General features: G+C 40.0%; 2 protein-coding genes across 2 annotated transcripts in view; one reads left to right on the top strand and one right to left on the bottom strand.

Moving 5' to 3' along the window:
• Positions 1-107: 107 nt before the first annotated feature.
• On the bottom strand, positions 108-16,571 carry dcst2 (DC-STAMP domain containing 2). Its single transcript, XM_057835294.1, has 15 exons — positions 16,531-16,571; positions 14,928-15,193; positions 14,689-14,859; positions 14,536-14,637; positions 9,011-9,205; positions 8,879-8,944; positions 7,324-7,537; positions 7,073-7,230; positions 6,675-6,839; positions 6,286-6,453; positions 6,126-6,226; positions 3,785-3,918; positions 3,624-3,709; positions 3,466-3,559; positions 108-418 (listed from the first exon to the last, which is right to left on the bottom strand). Exons 1-15 carry the CDS (start codon positions 16,569-16,571, stop codon positions 313-315), a joined length of 2,067 nt encoding a protein of 688 aa, XP_057691277.1. The 3' UTR covers positions 108-312.
• A 130-nt stretch (positions 16,572-16,701) lies between these two features.
• The window catches only part of dcst1 (DC-STAMP domain containing 1), a 29,322-nt gene continuing 23,693 nt past the window's right edge, over positions 16,702-22,330 (top strand). The window contains exons 1-3 of the mRNA XM_057835293.1: positions 16,702-16,729; positions 16,802-16,927; positions 18,410-18,484. Of these exons, the coding sequence (XP_057691276.1) occupies positions 16,702-16,729; positions 16,802-16,927; positions 18,410-18,484 (229 nt within the window). The remainder of the gene's footprint in view (positions 16,730-16,801; positions 16,928-18,409; positions 18,485-22,330) is intronic.

Raw genomic sequence — 22,330 nt, 5'->3', positions numbered from 1 at the left:
GCACTACATGACAGCACTGCCATATGCATATTGGCCCAAAACCGATAATGAAAAAACAATGTCGATATTATCCGATATCATCTTAAAATCCCTTTTTTATCGGCTACTCGAGTAGCCGATAATATCGGACAACTCGCTTTCTGAGGCAGTGAATATTTTAGGTGTTTTTCAAACACGTCTGTCATGCTTGAAGCATGTTCCAGAAGTGTTTGGCTTTCATGTAGGTCTACACAAGAAAAAATACTTTACACGTGAAAGTTTTTGCACAAGTTGTCCATTTGTTGACATCATACACACAACGATGCCGCAAGGTCAGTGGTTGTCACTTTTCTCGTGGACGCTTTCAGGCGAGGAATGCCGCGAGGGCCCCGCAAACATGTTCAACACTGTATCCTGAAATTCATCCTCGCTCGAGTCGCTGCCAATCACACCGACAAAAAGAAAGACTTTCATTACTTTTACAGTGTTTCGTAATTTACGTGTTTTTAGGGCTTTTTGCGATCGAAACAGTTTTTATTAGTTTTCCTTTTTGCGTTTCATTTTTGCTTTTTGCTTTCATTGTGACTCTTTTCCATGTTCTGTCGCTAGTCTGTATTGGCCCGAATATGAGACGGTGTTTTTTGCATTGAAATAGGACTGAAAAAGAGGGGGTTGTCTTATACGTATTCTTATATTCGTCTTTTTTCTAGACATTATACCCATTCACGACGCTAGATGGCGCCAGATAGCATTGAAGTGATGTTCTGTCATGACAGATCTCAGCTACTCTCCCCATTCACAACGCTAGATGGCGCCAGATATCATTGAACTGATGTTCTGTCAAGACAGTTCTCAGCTACTCTCAAGTTTAACCAGTTTGCATTATTTTATTACAATGTTTTTCCTTATTCAGATTTGTTTCAAGACTACAGTTACAGTTAGACTTCACTTCGATGGTTAATGCAGTTATTGCAATTTTGTTGTTTTATCACAATAGATTGGTTTATTTACATTTCAAAAACCAGAAGCCATTCATTTACGAATGTGATTGCACTTTAGTTTACATATTTCAATGTTCAGATATTAAGATTTGAATGAGGCAAAATAACATGCTTTTTCTCTCAAATATATTGTTATAATTATTTGTTTCGGATGTACTGTGATTATTTTCTGTATAAAAATTAATTTGGTGTTCAAAGTCTTTTTTCAAACGAGTCTTGAAAAAGAGGGGGTTGTCTTATAATCAGGGCTGTCTTTTATTCGGGCCAATACGGTAATCAATGGTTTGGTTCCTGTTTTTTTTGGAATGGCATTTCTTCAGCGCGCCACACAGCCCAAACCGTTTGACCAACCGTAAACGTTCGAATATCGAAATGACTGGAATTTTCGCATGATGCAGGTAATTTTTTGAATGACCCCCCCCTCAAAATTTTCCGTTCGCCCGAAAACATAGGTTTATTGAAAAAAAAACGTTTTTTTTCCATAATGTACAGTGGGACAAATAAGTATTTAGTGAACCACTAATTGTGCAAGTTGTCCCACTTGAAAATATTAGAGAGGCCTGTAATTGTCAACATGGGTAAACCTCAACCATGAGAGACAGAATGTGGGAAAAAAAAAACAGAAAATCACAGTGTTTGATTTTTAAAGAATTTGCAAATCATTGCGGGAAATAAATATTTGGTCAGATCTCCTCTAGAGCAGTGATGTTTTGGGGCTGTCGTTGGGCAACACGGACTTTCAACTCCCTCCACAGATTTTCTATGGGGTTGAGATGTGGAGACTGGCTAGCTCTGGCCACTCCAGGACCTTAAAATGCTTCTTACGAAGCCACTCCTTTGTTGCCCTGGCTGTGTGTTTGGGATTATTGTCATGCTGAAAGACCCAGCCACGTCTCATCTTCAAAGCCCTTGCTGATGGAAGGAGGTTTTCACTCAAAATCTCTCGATAGATGGCCCCATTCATTCTTTCCTTTACACAGATCAGTCCTCCGGGTCCCTTTGCAAAAAAACAGCCCCAAAGGATGATGTTTCCACCCCCATGCTTCACAGTGGGTATGGTGCAATTCAGTATTCTTTCTCCTCCAAACAGGAGAACCTGTGTTTCTACCAAAAAGTACTATTTTGGTTTCATCTGACCATAACACATTCTTCCAGTCCTCTTCTGGATCATCCAAATGCTCTCTAGCGAACCGCAGATGGGCCTGAACGTGTACTTTCTTCAGCAGGGGGACACATCTGGCAGTGCAGGATTTGAATGCCTGCCGGCACTTTGTGTTACTGATAGTAGCCTTTGTTACTGTGGTCCCAGCTCTCTGTACGTCAGTCACTAGGTCCCCCGGTGTGGTTCTGGGATTTTTGCTCACCGTTCTTGTTATCATTTTGACGCCACGGGGTGAGGAGGGAGTTGAAAGTCTGTGTTGCCCAATGACAGCCCCAAAACATCACTGCTGTAGAGGAGATCTGCATGGGGAATGGGCCAAAATACCAGCAACATTGTGTGAAAAGCTTGTGAAGAGTTGCAGAAAACGTTTGGCCTCTGTTATTGCCAACAAAGGGTACATAACAAAGTATTGAGATGAACTATTGGTGTTGACCAAATACTTATTTTCCACCATGATTTGCAAATAAATTCTTTAAAAATCAAACAATGTGATTTTCTGGGGGGTTTTTTCACATTCTGTCTCTCACGGTTGAGGTTTACACATGTTGGCAATTACAGGCCTCTCTAATATTTTCAAGTGTGAGAACTTGCACAATTAGTGGTTGAGTAAGTACCTATTTGCCCCACTGTATCTAGTCCTGCAATTTGACCAAATTGCATAATTTACACATCAAAAATTCCAGAATGGTAAGGGGCATTAAAGTTGTATACGAAATTTAAGAAAAACATACGGTTCCCCCAATATTCACCAAAAACTGTCCCATTCATTTCTAATGGGAAGCCATTGACAGAAATGTATGTCCAAATTTCCCATTTATTTTCAATAGCAGGAAAACTTACTATAGGTTCTTGTGATTTTGGACCATTTACAATGACAGCCCATTCTTGGCACCCAAGTAAGTCGATGCCATTGACAGCCATGCACGTCCATGCCATTGAGGGCCATTTACTTCTAAATTTCCCATTCATTTTCAATGGCAGGAAATCGTGTGTGGTTGTGATTTTTTACCAAAAACCTACCATTACAGCCCACTGACAGTCATTTACCCTGATAGCCTATTCTTGGCACCTAAGTAAGTCAATGCCATTGACAGCCATGCAACGGGACGTGTCCCCAAAATGTCCCCAAATCAATAGGAAGTGATCTGACAACAAAGCCCCATTGTAATTTCTCCAGAAATTGCAGTTTCTAGTTTTTTCTAGTGTTTCCTCTTTGAGTTTTTTTCTTTTAATGGTTTTAATTGATTGCTTTCCTATGTTTTTATTTCCTCTCTTGAGCCCTTTTTGCCTTTCGTCAGGCTTTTTTTGGTCTCTGCAACTTACATCTCCTCCTGACTGTCCAACTGGAAAGACGCCGGTCGTGCACACACGTCACACTTCCTCCCCACACTTTTGAAACACGACCTACAAAACACACCTACAAACAAAAGCAGAAAATTGAAAATCCGCAGTGACCACACCACACTACGGCGTCACTCTACCTGGACACCGCTGGACATCACAGATGAAGGCTGCAAACCCCGCCCATTCACCGCAGGCCAGGCAAATTTCCCCACCCATTGGTAGCCTTACAGATATGAGCTGACTTTCATTGACAGCTCAAGCCATCCTTGATTCATAAGGACATTTAATCGAGATGCACCTTCGCAAAAGGGCCTGAAGACAACGGCACAGCTTGGCTCTAACAAGCGGTTTCTTGGCTGTCGCCCTCACCACAGCTCTTCCCGCAGCCCGCCGCTCATCCAGGATCTGCTGGTGAAGGAAGCGGATACGAGCCTGGAGGGGTGAGGAGTAAAAACAACTCGAAAAAAATCTCTGAGAGAGCAGAGCTCTGGTGTAGCATTCAAATTCAAAGCATCACCATATTTGTATATGAAATGTTATTGAGAAATTCCTTTTAAGACCTCTATGACCTTTGACCCCATTACCCAAAATGTAATGAAATCAGCCGTTTCTTATTACAAACATATCCTAAGACCTCTATGACCTTTGACCTCATTACCCAAAATGTAATGAAATCAGCCGTTTCATATTACTAACATATCCTGCACGTTTGATCATAGTCAGGTCTGTTCTTGTTCTTGAGGTATCGCTAATTCTTTTAATGAAGTCTGTGACCTTTGACTTCATTACCATCAAATTGAACTTATCAGTGCAATTGACGATGATACCTATCCAATCATGTGGCTCTTTATCCTTTTGTGGTGAATTTCAATTAAGTCTGTCACCAGTAGAAATCCAATTAAATCGAATGAAGATTTACCCATTGACTCCCAGCACTTCTTGTTCAAATCTATTTGACATCAATAGCAGCTAAATCGATAATCACCTCTTTTATTTCATATTGCGATCTTTCTACAGGTTTGACAATAATCCCTCTATACATTCTTGAGTTATCATGAAATTCCTCTCATGACCTCTGTGACCTTTTATGTCATTACCCTAAAATGTAATCCCCTCTTCCATTTCAAATTTGATAATAATCCTATTCCTGCTTTAATTATTGGAAAGTTGTTTATGACATCTGTAACCTTTGACCTCATCTCAAAATTTATTCACCTCTCCTGTTTCATATGACAACAATATCCTGTAAATGTTATAATCAATTTATACGTTCGAGCTATTGCAAAATTCCTTATATGACCCTTGACCTCAAGACCTCAAAATCTAATCACCTCTCCTGTTTCATATGACATTATCCTGTAAACGTTATAATCAATTTATACATTTGAGTTATTGCAAAATTCCTTATATGACCTATGTGGCCCTTGACCTCTAAACCTAAAAATTTAATCACCTCTTCCGTTTCATATTACAAAAATATCTTGAAAGTTTGATTATAATCTCTATATTCGTTCTTGAGCTATCACAGAATCTTTTTTCTGACCTTTGACCCCAAAATTTAATAAAATTTTCAGTTATATATTACAAATATATTCTGTAAATTTTTATAATCCCTATATTCTTTTTTGAGTGTCTGAAAGTTCCTTTTTAGATCTCTGTGGCCATTGACCTCAAAATGTAATCACCTCCTCTACTTCATATTATGAGCCAAATCCAGCAAGTTTGATAATTCCTTTATTCCTGTTTTAATTATTGCAAAATTCAGTTTATGACATCTGTGAAAATTTAATCACCTCTTCTGTTTCATATGACATTATCCTGTAAATGTTATAATCCATTTATGCGTTTGAGTTATTGCAAAATTCCTTATATGACCTATGTGACCCTTGACCTCATAACCTCAAAATGTAATCACCTCTTCCGTTTCATATTACAAACATATCTTGCAAGTTTGATTAAATCTTTTTTCTGACCTTTGACCCCAAAATTTAATCAAATTTTCAGTTACATATTACAAATATATCCTGTAATTTTTTATAATCCCTATATTATTTTTTGAGTGTCTGAAAATTCCTTGTTAGATCTCAGTGGCCATTGACCTCAAAATGTAATCACCTCCTCTACTTCATATTATGAGTCAATCCAGCAAGTTTGATGGTAATTCCTTTATCCCTGCTTTGATTATTGTAAAGTTCTGTTTATGACATCTGTGACCTTTGACCTCATCTCAAAATTTAATCACCTGTTCTGTTTCATATGACAACAATATCCCGTAAATGTTATAATCCATTTATACGTTTGAGTTATTGCAAAATTCCTTATTTGACCTACGTGACCCTTGACCTCAAGACCCCAAAATTCAATCACATCTTGTGTTTTATATTACAAAAATATCCTGTCAATTTGTATAATCTCTATTCTCTCTTGAGTTATCGCAAAACTGCTTTTTGGACCCCTGTGACCTTTGACCTCAAAATGTAATTATCTTTCCACTTCATATTACAGAGAGTAAAATACAGCAAGTTTGATGATAATTCCTTTATTCATTCTTGAGTTATCCCAAAATTCCCTTTCTGACCTTTGTTACCCTTGACCTCATGACCCCAAAATTTAATCACCTCTTATGTTTTATATTATACCTTTTCAGTTTCGGGGTAGAAGTACGCACAGATGAGGCGACGCGATCGCAGCAACATCCCTCTGGCGAGCGTCACCACCAAGGTCACGCCCAGCAGGAATCCTGAGAACAGAGCGAGTCAGAACGCACGTCACTGTAACCTTGCGCAACACCCTTCCCACCTAAAGTGAAATTGGCGTCGTGGTCAGGTTCCGATGGCGTGAACAGACACTTCTTGCTGACCACCGTGACGTTTCCCGCCTGCAGGATGTTGAAGGACGCCGCTAGGTCTCGCATGATGTCGGCCAAGTAGCCCAACCCCTTCACTTGGACCGACACTGTTACAGGGGCTGCGGTATCACATGGTTGACATGGAGGTGCCACGGAGGGCTTTAGATGTCCAATCCATTTGAAGTGGAAGGGTTGTTCATTTGCTGCCACCCTCCCAGTTAAGTGGGATTGGACGTTTAATAGTTATAAACTCATTTAAATTCACAGCAGTTTTAAAACCCTGAGTTAAATAAACTCAAACCCAAAGTACCACTGGAATGATTGTCATAATTTTGGTCACCTCGGGCACTGACGCCATCCCTGACCAAGTGATGCACCTGATCCAGAAGCCAGAAGACCAGGTAGTCCACAGACATCAGAACTGCCGACATCAAAGCGTGTCTGAGCACCCAAGCCACGCCCACCAGCGCTGCCCGAGACTCTTTACTCGTCAGCTGCAGAGAATCTAAAATAGCATGAGACAGACAGGAAGTGGTGGCCAGGAAGTGAAGGGCAGGAAGTAGCAGATAGGAAGTGACAGATGGGGGGTGGGGGACAGAAAGTGGCGGACAGAAATGATTGGACAAAATAGGAAGTGACGAACAGGAAGTTGCAGACAGGAATTGATAGACGGGAAGTGACAGATGCGATGTGATGGACAGGAAGAAACGACTTTCAGGCAGTAACTCATCGACTCACGTGGTTTAATGTACAGCCGTGATTCTCTGCGTGTGATTGGCAGAACGGAATCCCCACCCTGTGAGGTCACCCGACGGTCCAGTTCTAAAAACTGAGCGCTGATGTATATGTTGTCAAAATTCAAGCGCGTCAAGTACTTGTGCTGGTACCGGAACGCCCTGTATTTGCATGCACAGACTTTAGCAACTGTTAGCGATTGTTAGCATCTGCACACACACAAATTAAAACAAAATCACAGAGATGGCGGTCACCTGATGAGGGAGCAGGCAAGGAGCAGAAGCCCCACCCACACGAGCGGCTTTCTGAGCTCGTTGATAACTTTGAAGTCTCGGGTCAGCTCTTCCAGGATGACCTGACCGGTCTTGTGTAGCGAACGGCTGATGTTAACCTCTGCCTCAAAGTTGGCTGACACCGACAGTTTGAATTCAAAGTGGCTTTTCATTTTCCGGAAAGCGGAGATGGCGGCTAAAAACCAGGGGGACGGGAGGATCAGGTGTGTCTTTAAACTTGTCCTCAATCCAATACTGGGCCCCAGCACGTCATTTTCGGAGGGTCAGAATTAGGTTTTTTAAAAAAAAAAAAAAAAAAAAAGGAACGGGTTCATAAAATGTTTATGAACATAAATTACCGTATTGGCCCAAATATAAGAAACCCTGATTATAAGACGAGCCCCTTTTTCATGACTCAAGTTTAAAAAGACTTTTTGAACACCAAATTCATTTTTAATACAGAAATTAATTACAGTACATCTAAAAAAATAAATGATTATAAAAATATATTTGAGAGAAAAAGCATGTTATTTTGCCTCATTCAAATCTTAATATCTGAACATTTAAATATGTAAACTATAGTGCAATCACATTCGTAAATGAATGGCTTCTGGTTTTTTAAATGTAAATAAACCAATCTATTGTGATAAAACAACAAGATTGCAATAACTGCATCAACCATCAAAGTGAAGTCTAACTGTAACTGTAGTCTTGAAACAAATCTGAATAAGGAAAAACATTGCAATAAATTAATGCAAACTGGTTAAACTTGAGAGTAGCTGAGATCTGTCATGACAGAGTGGGGTCCTGTTTGACATCGATAGTTTGCTTAATTGCCACATGCTCTCTGTTTTTTTCGTGCTTTTCAAAGTTTGGATGGCTGAAATTCTTTGACCCTATATAAAATGCGCTGCTCTTATCGGCAACATTGGGATTCTCATGGCACATTTCCGTGCGAGCATCATTTGCTTCTAGCCATGATTCCTCCTCTAGCCACTTTTCAGCAAAAGTCCTTTTTTTCGGTAGCTCCGGTGACGTCTCTGTCGTCTGTCTGTCTTTTGACGGGGGTGGGGGAACACGGAAGTAATTACTCAGTGTGGCCTGTCTCTTCGACATTTTGAGAAGTTATTTTCTCGTGTCCGCCGCAAATACAGTGGTCAGCCATCGGTACGCAAAAGCGTGTGGAAGCCGTTGAGGGCCAGCGCGTTTGTCTACGTCCAGTACGCATGCGCGCATGCGGACCACTTATGTGCACCCCTGTCTATAACTGTCTATAAATGGCAATGAATGAGTTAAAGGCTAAATTCAACAAAATAATCCATAAATATAAATATATTTAAAAAAAAAAAAAATTTAATATTTTTTAATAAATAGGCTCCGGCACATCCTCATCCCTCATGGGGATGTGCGGTACGGATGATGAATTAATATTTACGGGCCAATAAATACCGGGCAGTGGGCCACAGTTGCCCCGCCAGCCATAATTTGGACACCACTGACTTAACAAAATGGTGGCCTGACAATTATACATACTTACGCTCAGCTAGATGCTCTTTTAGCTTGGTGGAAATGTACTCTGGGATAACGCAGAACATCGTAGCAACTAAAAGACACCAACCAAAAGACCTATTAGGACGAAATTTTGAGGCGGGACGAAACATTGACGCACCATCGGCGATATTGCAAAGCCCCTTGACCAGGCTGACAATCTCGCAGAGGATTTTCATTTCCCCCAGCTTGGACTCGCAGTCGGCCTTGGCCTGCTCGAAGATGTTGCGGCACTTCTTGGCAGGAGTCCCCATTTTTTCGTTGCACACATTGCCAATGTTCTCCAGGAAGTGAAGAACATTCCTCAGAGTGCGTGCTAGAGTGGGCGGGATCAACACATTCACACGTAAAAACACGCACACCGAGCCAGCGTTGCACCGATACCAATTCCTATACTAAACTCAATCACCTTTGAGTTTGTAAACATATCCTGTGAATTAGATTATTCTGCGTTTAAGCCTTCTTGATTTATTGTGAAATTCTGTTGATGACCTCTGTGACCTTTAACCTCACGACGCCAAAATTTCATCACCTCTTTGTTTCATATGCCACTGTAAATTTCAGAATAATCTGTTCATTTGGTCGGGTTATTGCAAAATTCCTTCTATGACCTCTGTGACCCTATTAGTAGTATCAGTCGATACTGTACCAAAACCCCTCGCATTTCTGCATATATTTAAGTATACCTTTTCATGGGACAACACTGACAAAATGACACTTTGACACAACAAAAAGGAGTCTGTGTGCATCTTAAATAATAGAGTTAATTTATTTTCCCCTCAAAATAACACAAAATATAACGATTAATATCCAAACCCCTTTCAACAAAAGTGAGTACACTCCTTAGAAACTACATCCCTAAATGTCCAAATTGAGTACTGCTTGTCATTTTTCCCTCCAAAATGTCATGTGACTCGTTAGTGTTACTAGGTCCAAGTGTGCAGAGGGAGCAGGTGTGTTTAAATTTGTAGTGCAGCTCTCACACTCTCTCATACTGGTCACTGAAAGTTCCAATATGGCACCACATGGTAAACTCTCTGAGGATCTTAAAAGACGTATTGTTGCGCTACATGAAGATGGCCAAGGCTACAAGAAGATTGCCAACACCCTGAAACTGAGATGCAGCACAGTGGCTAAGTTCATCCAGCGTTTTAGAAGAGCAGGGTCCACTCAGAACAGGCCTTGGGTTTGTCGTCCAAAGAAACTGAGCGCACGTGCTGAGCATCACATCCTAATGCTTTCTTTGAAATTAATTTGTTTGGTTCGGATGGTCTCAGGCATGTGTGGTGGCGATCAGGTGAGGAGTACAAAGATAAGTGTGTCATGCCTACAGTCAAGCATGGTGGTGGGAATGTCTTGGTTTGGGGCTGCATGAGTGCTGCAGGTGTTTCCATTGACGGAAACATGAACTCCAACATGTACTGTGAAATACTGCGGCAGAGCATGATCCCCTCCCTCCAGAAACTGGGTCGCAGGACAGTGTTCCAGCATGACAATGACCACAAAAACACCTCCAAGATGACCACTGCTTTACTGAAGAGGCTGAGGGTAAATGTGATGGACTGGCCAAGCATGCCTCCAGACCTGAACCCAACAGAACAACTTTGGGGGATCCTCAAGCGGAAGGTGGAGGTGCGCAAAGTCTCAAATATCCGGCAGCTCTGCAACATCGTCATGGAGGAGTGGAAGAGCATTCCAGTGGCAACCTGTGAAGCTCTGGTCAACTCCATGCCCAGGAGAGTAAAGGCCGTTCTGGATAATAGTGGTGGCCACACAAAATATTGACAGTTGACATGTTGTATGTCAATATTGACAACTTTCACTAAGGCAGTACTCAATTTGGACATTTAGGGATGTAGTTTCTAAGGGGTATACTGGCTTTGGTTGCCAGGGGTTTAGATATTAATGGCTATATTTTGAGTTATTTTGAGGGGAAAATAAATTAACTCTATTATATAAGATGCACACAGACTACTTTTCATTGTGTCAAAGTGTCATTTTGTCAGTGTTGTCCCATGAAAAGATATACTTAAATATTTGCAAAAATGTGAGGGGTGTGCTCACTTTTGTGATACACTGTATATATACAGTGCTGCTCAAAAGTTTGTGAACCCCCTCAACATTTTGGAATTTTCTATTATTTCAACCTGATTTCCTAATCAATCAATTCAGTAGTTTTTTTTTGTTTTTTTAACAGTTGTGTTGTCGAGACTAAATTAAAAAGAGTTTTCATCAACTGATGTAGGTGCAAAATTGAACTGTTTGGTCACAACCAAAACCGCCATGTCTGGCGAAAAGTCAACACTGCATACCACCAAAAGAACCTTCTCCCAACAGTGAAGCATGGAGGTGGGAATGTCAAGATCTGGGCTTGCTTTTCATCCTCAGGACCTGGACAACTCCACATAGTCCAGGGAATCATGAATTCTGAGGAATATTGTCAAATCCTAGAACATAACCTGACGCCATCTGTTTTGAAGTTAAAGCTTGGCAGAAGGTGGATCATGCAACATGATAATGATCCAAAGCATTCCAGCAATACAACCAAGGAATGGCTGAAAAAGAAGAAGATTCGTGTTCTGGACTGGCCCAGTCAAAGTCCTGACCTAAATCCCATTGAAATGCTGTGGCGGGACCTGAAGCGAGCAGTTCATGCCAGACGCCCATCAAACCTCTCTCAACTGACTGCGTTCTGCAAGGAAGAATGGGCAAAAATCCCCCAAAGTAGATGTGAGAGGCTGATTAGTCACTACAGAAACCGTTTGGTTGAGGTAATCTCTGCAAAAGGAGGCGCAATATCCTATTAACTGAAGGGGTTCACATACTTTTGCACACATGATATCTGAGTTTTTCTTAAATCAACCACTTTTGTTAAATAAAGAATGACAATATAACTATTTCTTTTGTTTCAGTCCATTATTTGGAATGTCAGTATTGTGGATTTGGGTATAACTTAACATTTAATAAGGTTATTTTAGTTTTTTTTACAAAAAATCTGACCATCGCTGTGGGGTTCACAAACTTTCGAGCAGCACTGTATATATATATATATATATATATATATATATATATATATATATATATATATATATATATATATATATATATATTTTTTTTTTTTTTTTACGCACACACACACACTGCTAGCCAAAAGTATTGGCACTCCTGAAATTCTGTCAGATAATGTTCAGTTTCTCCCAGAAAATGAATTGAAATAACAAAACAAAAGAGAATGAAAAAAATAAATAAATCATTATCATTTTACACAAAACTCCAAAAATGGGCTGGACAAAAGTATTGGCACACTTTGAAAAATCATGTGATGCTTCTCTAATTTGTGTAATTAACAGCACCTGTTACCTACCTGTGGCACTTAACAGGTGGTGGCAATAACTAAAATCACGCTTGCAGCCAGTTAAAATGGATTAAAGTTGACTCAGCCTCTGTCCTGTGTCCTTGTTTGTACCACATTGAGCATGGAGAAAAGAAAGAAGACCAAAGAACCGTCTGAGGACTTGAGAGGCTAAATTGTGAGGAAGCATGGGCAATCTCAAGGCTACAAGTCGATCTCTAAAGACCTTAATGCTCCCGTGTCTACCGTGCGCAATGTCATGTTGGAGGCAGTCTTTCAGGTCCTCCGCGTGTTCGTTTTCAATTCAGGAGAGAAGACTACACTGGATGTCAAAATAAAAGACTGGAACCAAGAGGTCAATACTACGCAGTTTTAATTTCAGAAATTTCTGGGTGCATTCAATGACAGAACAAAGCTGTGTAGAGAAATGCACACCGAACAGAGAGCTCGGCGTCTTATATGCTGTACTTAAAAGGAGGTGTGTCTGTTTGGTGATTAACTCATCTTACAAAATAGATCATGAGCCTTGCTGGTTGGCAGTTAAAAGTCCATGATTATTGTTGGCAGTTAAAGTCCATGATTATCTAAGGCAAAACTAACTGTCATCGGTTTTCTGTGAAAAACAACTCCATTTATGAAAATGATTGCATTAGGCGAGATGCATACTGACTTCAGTCATCAATAAGTGTAAAGACCATGGCACTATGGCTAACCTCCCTAGATGTGGACGGAAAAGACAAATTGACGAGAGATTTCAACGAAAGATTGTGCGGGTGGTGGATAAAGAACCTCGACTAACATCCAAACAAGTTCAAGCTGTCCTGCAGTCCGAGGGTACAACAGCGTCAACCCGTACTATCCGTCGGTGTCTGAATGAAAAGGGACTCTGTGGTAGGATAGCCAGGAAGACCCCATTTCTGACTCAGAGCAGGGCCAGCCCAGCCTATACACAGACTATGCAGCTGCTTAGGGCCCCTTACACTAGGGGGGCCCCAATCTGGCAATTGTTTTATTTATATTCTATTTTGTTTCCTACAGTTTGCTTTATTTGACTTTTGTGAGTTTTGATACTTAATTACAAGCTTAAAAAAAATAAAAGTTCTTAACTTTTTCTTTCCTCTTTTAGAAAAAGGTTTGGCGGTATCTACTGTAAGTACTGACAATCATTTGGGGTGAGAAGTTTGAAGTATGCAGTGCAACAAAATCTGATTTATATACAAAATATGGACGTATGGGTTGGATTGCATGTATGGGTTTAAAAGTACACTGTGACAAAATGGTGGGCCAAAAATAGGGGCGCTTTTGCATTATTTTGCTTGGGGCCCCCTGACTCAGAGGCATAAAAAAGCCAGGCTGGAGTTTGCCAAAACTTACTTGAGAAAGTCAAAAACGTTTAGGAAGAATGTTTTCTGGTCAAATGAGACAAAAGTAGAGTTTTTTTTGGGAAAAGCTATGTCAACATAGAGTTTACAGGGGAAAAAACAAGGCCTTCAAAGAAAAGAACCGCAGTCAAACAATGCTGAGGTTCCGGATGTTTTGGGGTTGCTTTGCTGCCTCTGGCACTGGACTGCTTGACCGTGTGCATGGCATTATGAAGTCTGAGGACTATCAACACATTTTGCAGCATAATGTAGGGCCCAGTGTGAGAAAGTGTCAGAGGTCATGGGTCTTCCAGCAGAACAATGGCCCAAAACACACTTCAAAAAGCACGAGAAAAGGGTTTGAGAGAAAGCACTGGAGACTTCTAAAGTGGACCTGAATCCCATAGAACACCTGTGGAGAGATCTGAAAATGGCAGTTTGGAGATGGCACCTTTCAAATCTCAGAGACCTGGAGCAGTTGGCCAAAGAAGAATGGTCTAAAATACCAGCAGAGCATTGTGGGAAACTCAGTGATGGATACCGGAAGCGATTGTTCGCAGTTATTTTGTCTAAAGGTTGTGCAAACAAGTAGTAGGCTGAGGGTGCCAATACCTTTGTCTGGCCTATTTTTGGAGTTTTGCGTAAAATAATATATATATATTTTTTTTTCCATTCTCTTTTGTGTTTTTTCATTGCAAGCAAAATAAATGAAGATATTACTACCAAAGCATTTGTAATTGCAATCATATTCTGGGAGAAATTGAGCATTATCTGACAGAATTGCAGGGGTGCCAATAGTTTTGACCAGCAGTGTACATATATATATATATATATATAAACTTTTTTTTTTCCTGAGTACCGATATTGATACTGATACTGGTACTGATATCGGTGCAACAAGACACGATACATGCGACATTGACGGTTTCCCACCAACATGGCGGATGCCGTCGCTTATTGCGCTGAACAGCTTGTCGACTCTGTTCGCCATGGCTGCGGCGTTCCTCCCGATCTGTTTGATGTCATCCAAGGCGGCTGCAAAGCTGCACGTTACAATAGGCTAGGTCGCGAGTGGGCGTGTCTTACCCAGGAGGGGCGCGGCCGCGTTCCTCATCAGCTGTCGCGTTTGATTGGCTGCCAGCTCAGCGCCGCACATCAGGCTGGAAGCGGCTCGCTCAGAATTCTCCAACATGTTGGCCACTGGGCCTGACATGAGAACGGCGGTGCTCACCAGCAACAGGAAGTTGCGGCCGTTCGCTGAACACGGGAGCGCACGCATGTAGTCACGTATGGGTAAACACAGGCGGGAAGGTCAGGTGACTCACACGAAAACAGCGACGGTAACATGATCATGACGGCGGCGCGCATGCGGATTGACGTTCCCATCCCGAAGGCCGCCAAGCTCGCCACAGCTAGCGTGCTGTATACGCACGTCCACAGTGGCGCCCCCTTGAGGACAAGCAGCGTAATGCCGTAGATGGACGCTAGCAGGAGGCCAATGAGGAAGGCTAGCAGGTTGCGCAACGACTTGCAAATGTCGCTACGTAACTTCCTGCGACGCCGGATGTCGAACGACCGGGAGGACGGTGACCTTGGGTGCAAAAAAAAAAAAAGACTTGAGATAAGAGTTTTGTTTATGCCATAGCATGCTCATAACTTAAAACGCTCTTATTTTTCATCTTTCCTCAGAGAATTGAATGGAAATGTTTTAAATCCATGAAAAAAACTGCACTATTCTTCCTTTATTTTCATTTGAGACGTGAGAAATCCAAACAAACATACAGCATTCATTTGTGTTTACATTCAGTTCAACCCGAAAAGAAAAGCTTTTTGCTTATTGATTAAAGCTTCTTGAATCCTGCCCCCAGTATACTGTAGGATGCAGAGTTTTATCGAATAACAATTTTGACATTTCAGATTGTGTAATTATTACAAGGTGTTCTTTTTCTTTTGTCTCCATGATTGGTCATTTTCCCACTAGTCATTGTCGATCGCGGATTTGTTCGTTATGTTGATTACCGTATTGGCCCGAATATAAAACAGCCCTGATTATAAGACGACCCCATCTTTTTCAAGACTCAAGTTTGAAAAAAGACTTTTTGAACACCAAATTAATTTTTATACAGAAAATAATTACAGTTCATCCAAAACAAATGATTACAATAATATATTTGAGAAAAAAAGCATGTTATTTTGCCTCATTCAAATCTTAATATCTGAACATTTAAATATGTAAACTAAAGTACAATCACATTCGTAAATGAATAGCTTCTGGTTTTTGCAATATAAATAAACCTGGCCTGTCAAAATTATCGCGTTAACGGGCGGTAATTAATTTTTTAATTAATCACGTTAAAATATTTGACGCAATTAACGCATATGCCCCGCTCAAACAGATTAAAATGACAGCGTCAGTGTCATGTCCACTTGTTTCTTGTGTTTTTTGGGTGTTTTGTCGCCCTCTGCTGGCGCATGGGTGTGACTGATTTTATGGGTTTAAGCACCATGAGCATTGTGAAATTATTGACATCAACAATGGCGAGCTACTAGTTTATTTTTTGATTGAAAATTTTACAAATTTTATTAAAACGAAAACATTAAGAGAAGTTTTAATATAAAATTCTATAACTTGTACTAACATTTATCTTTTAAGAACTACAAGTCTTTCTATCCATGGATTGCTTTAACAGAATGTTATATCCGTCTTGTGTCTTATCTTCTATCAATTACCTTCTTTGACGTTGCCACGTTGCCACATTCCTTCCAATCCAATTACTTCCTATCGAGAACGGACCTACCATTTTTTATGATTCAATTTTTATATTCATTTATTTATTTACTGGTGAAAATGGTCAAACATTACAAAAAAAATAGATATATAAACTTCACATATTTTTTTCCAGCGTATTTGTCCAACAAACACTCCACTGCTCGCAGATAGGCGCCCCTTTGATGACGTCACCTGTCATCACGACCTCACGTCTGGCGTCATGACATCACACAGTTCTATTTTAACCCAGCTTCCTCTTTCGAGTGCCTCCCAAATCCATCAATTCTATGGATGAAGATCGCGATTATTAATAAAAAGTAATAACCACAATGACTCGTGACGATCAGCCTCGCAGCAGTGAGTCTTTTGCTTGACTTATCATTGTCTTGTCATTTGACGCCCCCTAATGGTGATAACGTGTCGTGGCAGCTGTAGAGCAACTGATCAAACGCTTCCTCCCACATGTCTGCCAGCGATTCCTCCTCAGCCAATCAGAATCGTTTAACTTGGGCTACGTCACAATCAGAGGCTTGTTTGGCGCGCTGAGCGGCGCAGGTAAGAAAATTATTGTATCTCAGCTCCCTGGCTGCCATTGACAAAGATGGACGTCAAATATATGTTTGACTGGGAGGCTCTTGCGGTCAAAATACATTGGCTGTCAATCAGGGCGTAGGATTGGTCTCAACATTGGTAGGGACGATATGGCATAACCTGCATGAAAACTTTTTGCCGGGAACTGAACATTTATAATGATCAATGCAAAATAGAACTGTTACTTATAAACACTTAAAACTTATACTAAATTTTATGTTTATTAGTTCAACCTACAGCGTTCAATTCAAACCAATGTTTTAAAAAACTACTAAAAAAACATTTTGAAAACTTCCAGAAAAAATGTCCAGATTTTTTAGCAAATTTAAATGGCATTATTTGAACATCACTTACAATATATTAACATACAAAATAAATACAAGCTTATTAATCATCTTAACTATCCACGACAACCAATTCAGGGTGTCCCCTGCCTACTGCCCGAAGTTAGCTGGGATAGGCTCCAGCACCTCCGCGACCCTTGTGAGGAATAAGCGGCATGGAAAATGGATGGATGGAACTATCCACGAATTTTTTAAAAATAATAAACATTTGTCTTAAGACCAATCAATGTTGTCGAAATAAAGAAATGAATATAACTGAAAAAACTCTTTTGTCAGGGAATGACATTTTTTTTTTTTTTAATGGAGACGTCCTTCAGGTAAAACACTACAGCTTTTGTCAACAAGCACAGCCAAACTCCACAAAAAAGAAAAAAAAATGAAGCTCCAGTGGGCTACATTACGACCACATAAATAAGATAAAAAGCAAAATTGGGGCGAAGAGGTTAAACCTCGGTTCAATACATTTCTCAAAGTCAATTTAACATTAACAGTAGAAAACACATACAGGAGGACACTTCTTTCTAAGCAGCTTCCTACTCGAGTTTTGCAGGTTAGCAAGTTCACACAGTTTAATGTCATGCTAACTCTGATGCAGGTCGGACTTTCAGTAGCAAAATTAGTGGTGTGTTCCCCACTTCCACAACATTGACATCTTTTTACATTTCTTACAGTGGCTTCTGCTGGATGAAAAAAAAACATCTTAAATTCCTAACACCTCTAAAATCTAATGTGTGTGTGTTGGGGGAGAAGGGGGGAGGGTCAAGTCATCAGCCAATCAAATGTGCATTTAGCAGTTTTTTTTTTTTTTTTTAAAAAGGACCGGCACATTTAGCTAGTGAAAAGAGGTACATGTAAATCTGTACAATAATGACAATAATTCACTTAATAATGTTAGGGTCAATTACAACAACTAAAACATATAGGAAGACAACCTAAAAGACCTATTTAACTGAAGTCATTACATAACGTAAATAAGGTTACTTAAAAATTGGTGGGGACAATCTGACCATCCCGAAAAGTTGGTAGTGTTTTGTCCCTACCGTCCCTATGAAAACCTACGCCCTTACTGTCAAACGTGCTGACGCTTGTTCATCCACATCAGTCATGTTCCTGATCATCGCGCCTGGCCTCGCGCTGAACTTTGACCTCAAGTTGATGACAGGGGCGATATTTACAGGTGAGCAGTGTTGTTAATCTTACTTTAAAAATGTAATTAGTTACAGTAACAAATTACTTCTCCCAAAAAGTAATTGAGTTTCTAACTCAGTTACCTCATTGTAAGAATAATCAGTTACTCAGCAAAGTAACTGGTGTTACTTTTCATACACGTTACTACATGTCAAAGGGGTCGCGTTAACCGAATATTTTCCGTCGTTGACCGATTTTTTAAAACGGTGACGGAAAAAACTGAAGTCCATCCGTCATTTTGACAGGTTGCAATTCACACCCCAGACCACAGGGTAGCGAGTGGGCATATTAATCAGCTATTGTCTCTCTTGATGCATGACGTCGTTGGCCTTACTCGGAAAAATGTCAAGGCAACTGAGTGTCCGAAGTTTCTTCAAAAAGCCCCAAAACGACGATGGTGTTGATAAAAGAGGTGAAAAAAGAGGGACTGCACAAGCGGGCACGCAATGGCGTACCGCACGCAGGCTATTTTTAGACCGTGACGTCGCATCGTAAAGCGGAAGTAAAGCCGAAGTGGGACATTATAGACCCGCCCTCGCATAGACCCAACGTAAAAAGTGCTAGTTTTCTCCGGTAATGAACATGCCGATCACGCATTGCTTTTTTGGAACTTGTAGAAACGACTCTAGACATTACGACACATGAAGGATGTTTTCTTCATACGTTTCCGGAAACCAAAAACTCGAGAGGAAAAAATGTGAAGACCGAATCAACTTGCGCTGACTTTAACACCAGCTCGGCGAATCCGTTCACGTTTCATATGCAGTAAACATTATGTTGGGTTTGCATGGTCTTTCAGAGGACAAAGAGGTAAGCCATCCATTTTATATTTTTCACATTCTTTTAGCGTAACGTTGTGCTGTACTGCTTCTGTCTGACAATGAATGACCTGAAAAAAATTACCAATGGTATCTGAATGCCACTGTTACCGTTTCTGTTATATATATATATAAAAAAACAACTTTAGTAAGGGGGAAGTGTAAATAAATTATAGAATTAAGATGTGTTATCAATGAAAAAATTAAAAGTGTTCGTTGGCTGTCACTGAGTAGCATTTGCGATCGCTTCTCAAAGCTAACTAAATTACCCCCAAGAACGGTAAGAGACATAGGACAACCAGAGGATATATAAGCAAGACAGGGCTGATGGTAAAGGATAGCTTGTTGAAACAGGAGAATGTCATTGTCAGTCGCGTCGATAAAAAAAGCTAAAGCTATGCTTAGGTCGGCTCGTTTTTTTCGTCTTTTTCAGCCTTCGACACTAAAGCCATCTCTTTAACTGAACATTTTTATGTTCTTCCACATCTTTGCCAGTGAATTTGGCACCAGGCACATCATTTTCGGAGATAATTGGTAGGTTTAGCTCTGTAAACATCTCCTTCGTACACGATTTCCATTCATTTCCTATTATGGACAAACGGTGGCTACCTACTGGGGCCACAGTCAGCTGTTTTTGTCACTGCGGAGAAAAAGTTACTTATTCATCTGCTTGATGTGTGATGGCACGGTGTGGATTCTCTGTTAAGCTTGTTCGGACAGAATATTAATTGAAAATGAATGAAAACTAAATAATATTGAATATGTTGAAGCGGTATGCAATGTTAAGAGTCTTGTTAGCTGGAATTGCTGTGTCCAGCCGCTGTAGCTCCGCTGCTCTCTGTGAACTGTCTATTCAAGCCGGAACGCGCGCGGCTCTTAAGTGTGTCTGTCACATCACTGTATCGTAGCGGGTAACGCGCTTGGCCAAATGGACACACAAGTACGGAAAGTGAATTATGCTAAACAAAGGGTCACCACAATGTCATTATTATCATTTTAAAAAATTAAGTGACGGGTAAAAATAGATTATGACTGGATTTTTATGACCCTGTCAGTCAAAATGACAGACAACGAAAAAGTCTAGCGCAACCTCTGCTACATGTTACATTTTTTATATCAAATATGTTTGTATTAACTGATTGAATTGGACTGAATTTGTCATTCCAAAACAAAAAACATACTGTAGGTCACACTTTTTACATTTTTTAAAATTTCACCTATATAAGAGTGTAATTGTATACAAACTTTAACTTTCGAATGCTGTGCTTGCTGTTGTACTGAACCTGCACTTGTGTGTATTTACACACTCCTAATATATATAGATTTATTTTTTAATATGCACGTGAGGCTCTGAATATCCTGCATCTCCTGTCTTCGCTCCAGTTCTTTTGATTAAAAACATCAGACAAGGTTCATGGATACATCGTTTGAGAAAAGTTTAGGGCATGTGACTATATTTGGTAATAATAATAATGATACATATATATATATATATATATGTATATAAAAATTAGGGCTGTCAAAATTATCACATTAACGGGCGGTAATTAATATTTTTTAGTTAATCACGTTAAAATATTTGACGCAATTAACGCACATGCCCCGCTCAAACAGATTAAAATGACAGCACAGTGTCATGTTCACTGTTACTTGTTTTTTGGTGTTTTGTCACCCTCTGCTGGCGCTTGGGTGCGACTGGTTTTATGGGTTTCAGCACCATGAGCATTGTGTAATTACTGACACCAACAATGACGAGATACTAGTTTATTTTTTGATTGAAAATTTTACAAATTCTATTAAAACGAAAACATTAGGAGGGGTTTTAATATAAAATTTCTATAACTTGTACTAACATTTATAATGTATCATATTGTAAATATCACTAATATTTATTATTTGATTTATTGTTATAATAAACAAATACAGTACTTATGTACAATATGTTGAATGTATACGTATATCCGTCTTGTGTCTTATCTTTCCATTCCAACAATAATAATTTACAGAAAAATATGGCATATTTTTTAGATGGTTTGAACTGTGATTAATTACGATTAATTAATTTTTAAGATGTGATTAACTCGATTAAAAATTTTAATCGTTTGACAGCCCCCAATATAAATATACAGTATCTATATATATATGATTATATTGTAGCACCTCCAAGGACAATGCCGAGTTATTGATGATAATGCATACTCAACAGGAAAAAATAAATTATTTTCAATTAATTGTACCCACCTGGACACCATGAACTGTATGCAAAAAAGAGCTGCCCAAGAATATAAGATGACGCTCACTTTGCTAAACTCTAATGCTAACAGGAACGCGAATGCTATGCTAACGCTCCGTACCACCTGGCATCGCGTTTGCAACGGTGTCATCACCCATTTCCCTCCTTCCCCCTTCCATTCTGCTACCTGCCAAGCAGCTGTGAGAAAATCAGAAAACCAGCGCTTCGTTCAACCAAATTGTAGTAACGCCACCAACGCGCCCCTTCACATCCTCAGTAACGGTAACGGTGTTGCAAAGATGGAAAATGTAATTAGATTACTCACTTCCAGTGCTTAATTTGTAAACCATAAGGTGCCGGAACGCAAAGTACATATGACAGCGCAGGGATGACGAGACGAGCACAAGTCCTGGAACATGCGCAGAAAATGGTGCTGAAAACAACACGCAAATGCCCACTTGCTATGCTGTGGGATTTACAAGCCTCAATTTCAGATAATATTCATGGTATAAATGTTATGACAACAATTTACAATTATTTAGGCTGTACAGGGTGACCCAAAAAAAAGTTTACACTCAGTTGACTGCTTGTTTAAAAGCCATTGGTTGTCATGCTTAAGTGATACATTAAGGTCACTCAATGCAGCTGGTAATCTCTTGTCTCTACAATTCCTGTGCTTCTGCTGAAAATGAAGAAAACTTTAGCTGTACCTGAATTGCTGCGTGCCGGTCTGACACCTAAAGAGATTGCAGCAAATCTGAGAATCTCCAGATGTGCAGTCTAC

Source organism: Corythoichthys intestinalis, chromosome 4, assembly GCF_030265065.1.
Source record: "Corythoichthys intestinalis isolate RoL2023-P3 chromosome 4, ASM3026506v1, whole genome shotgun sequence".
Taxonomy (NCBI): Eukaryota; Metazoa; Chordata; class Actinopteri; order Syngnathiformes; family Syngnathidae; genus Corythoichthys; species Corythoichthys intestinalis.
Note: the sequence above shows the minus strand (reverse complement) of the source record. Positions and strands in the feature narration are given on the sequence as shown.

What these genes read in the sequence shown, in the direction of transcription:
- dcst2 (XM_057835294.1), bottom strand. Translation starts at nt 16,571, where the DNA reads ATGACAGGTGACGTCATCAAAGGGGCGCCTATCTGCGAGCA. An exon ending in GCTTTGCAATATCGCCGATG is followed by an intron (nt 8,945 to 9,010) that starts GTGCGTCAATGT and finishes GGTGTCTTTTAG; the next exon opens with TTGCTACGATGTTCTGCGTT. An exon ending in TCTACCCCGAAACTGAAAAG is followed by an intron (nt 3,919 to 6,125) that starts GTATAATATAAA and finishes TCACCCCTCCAG; the next exon opens with GCTCGTATCCGCTTCCTTCA.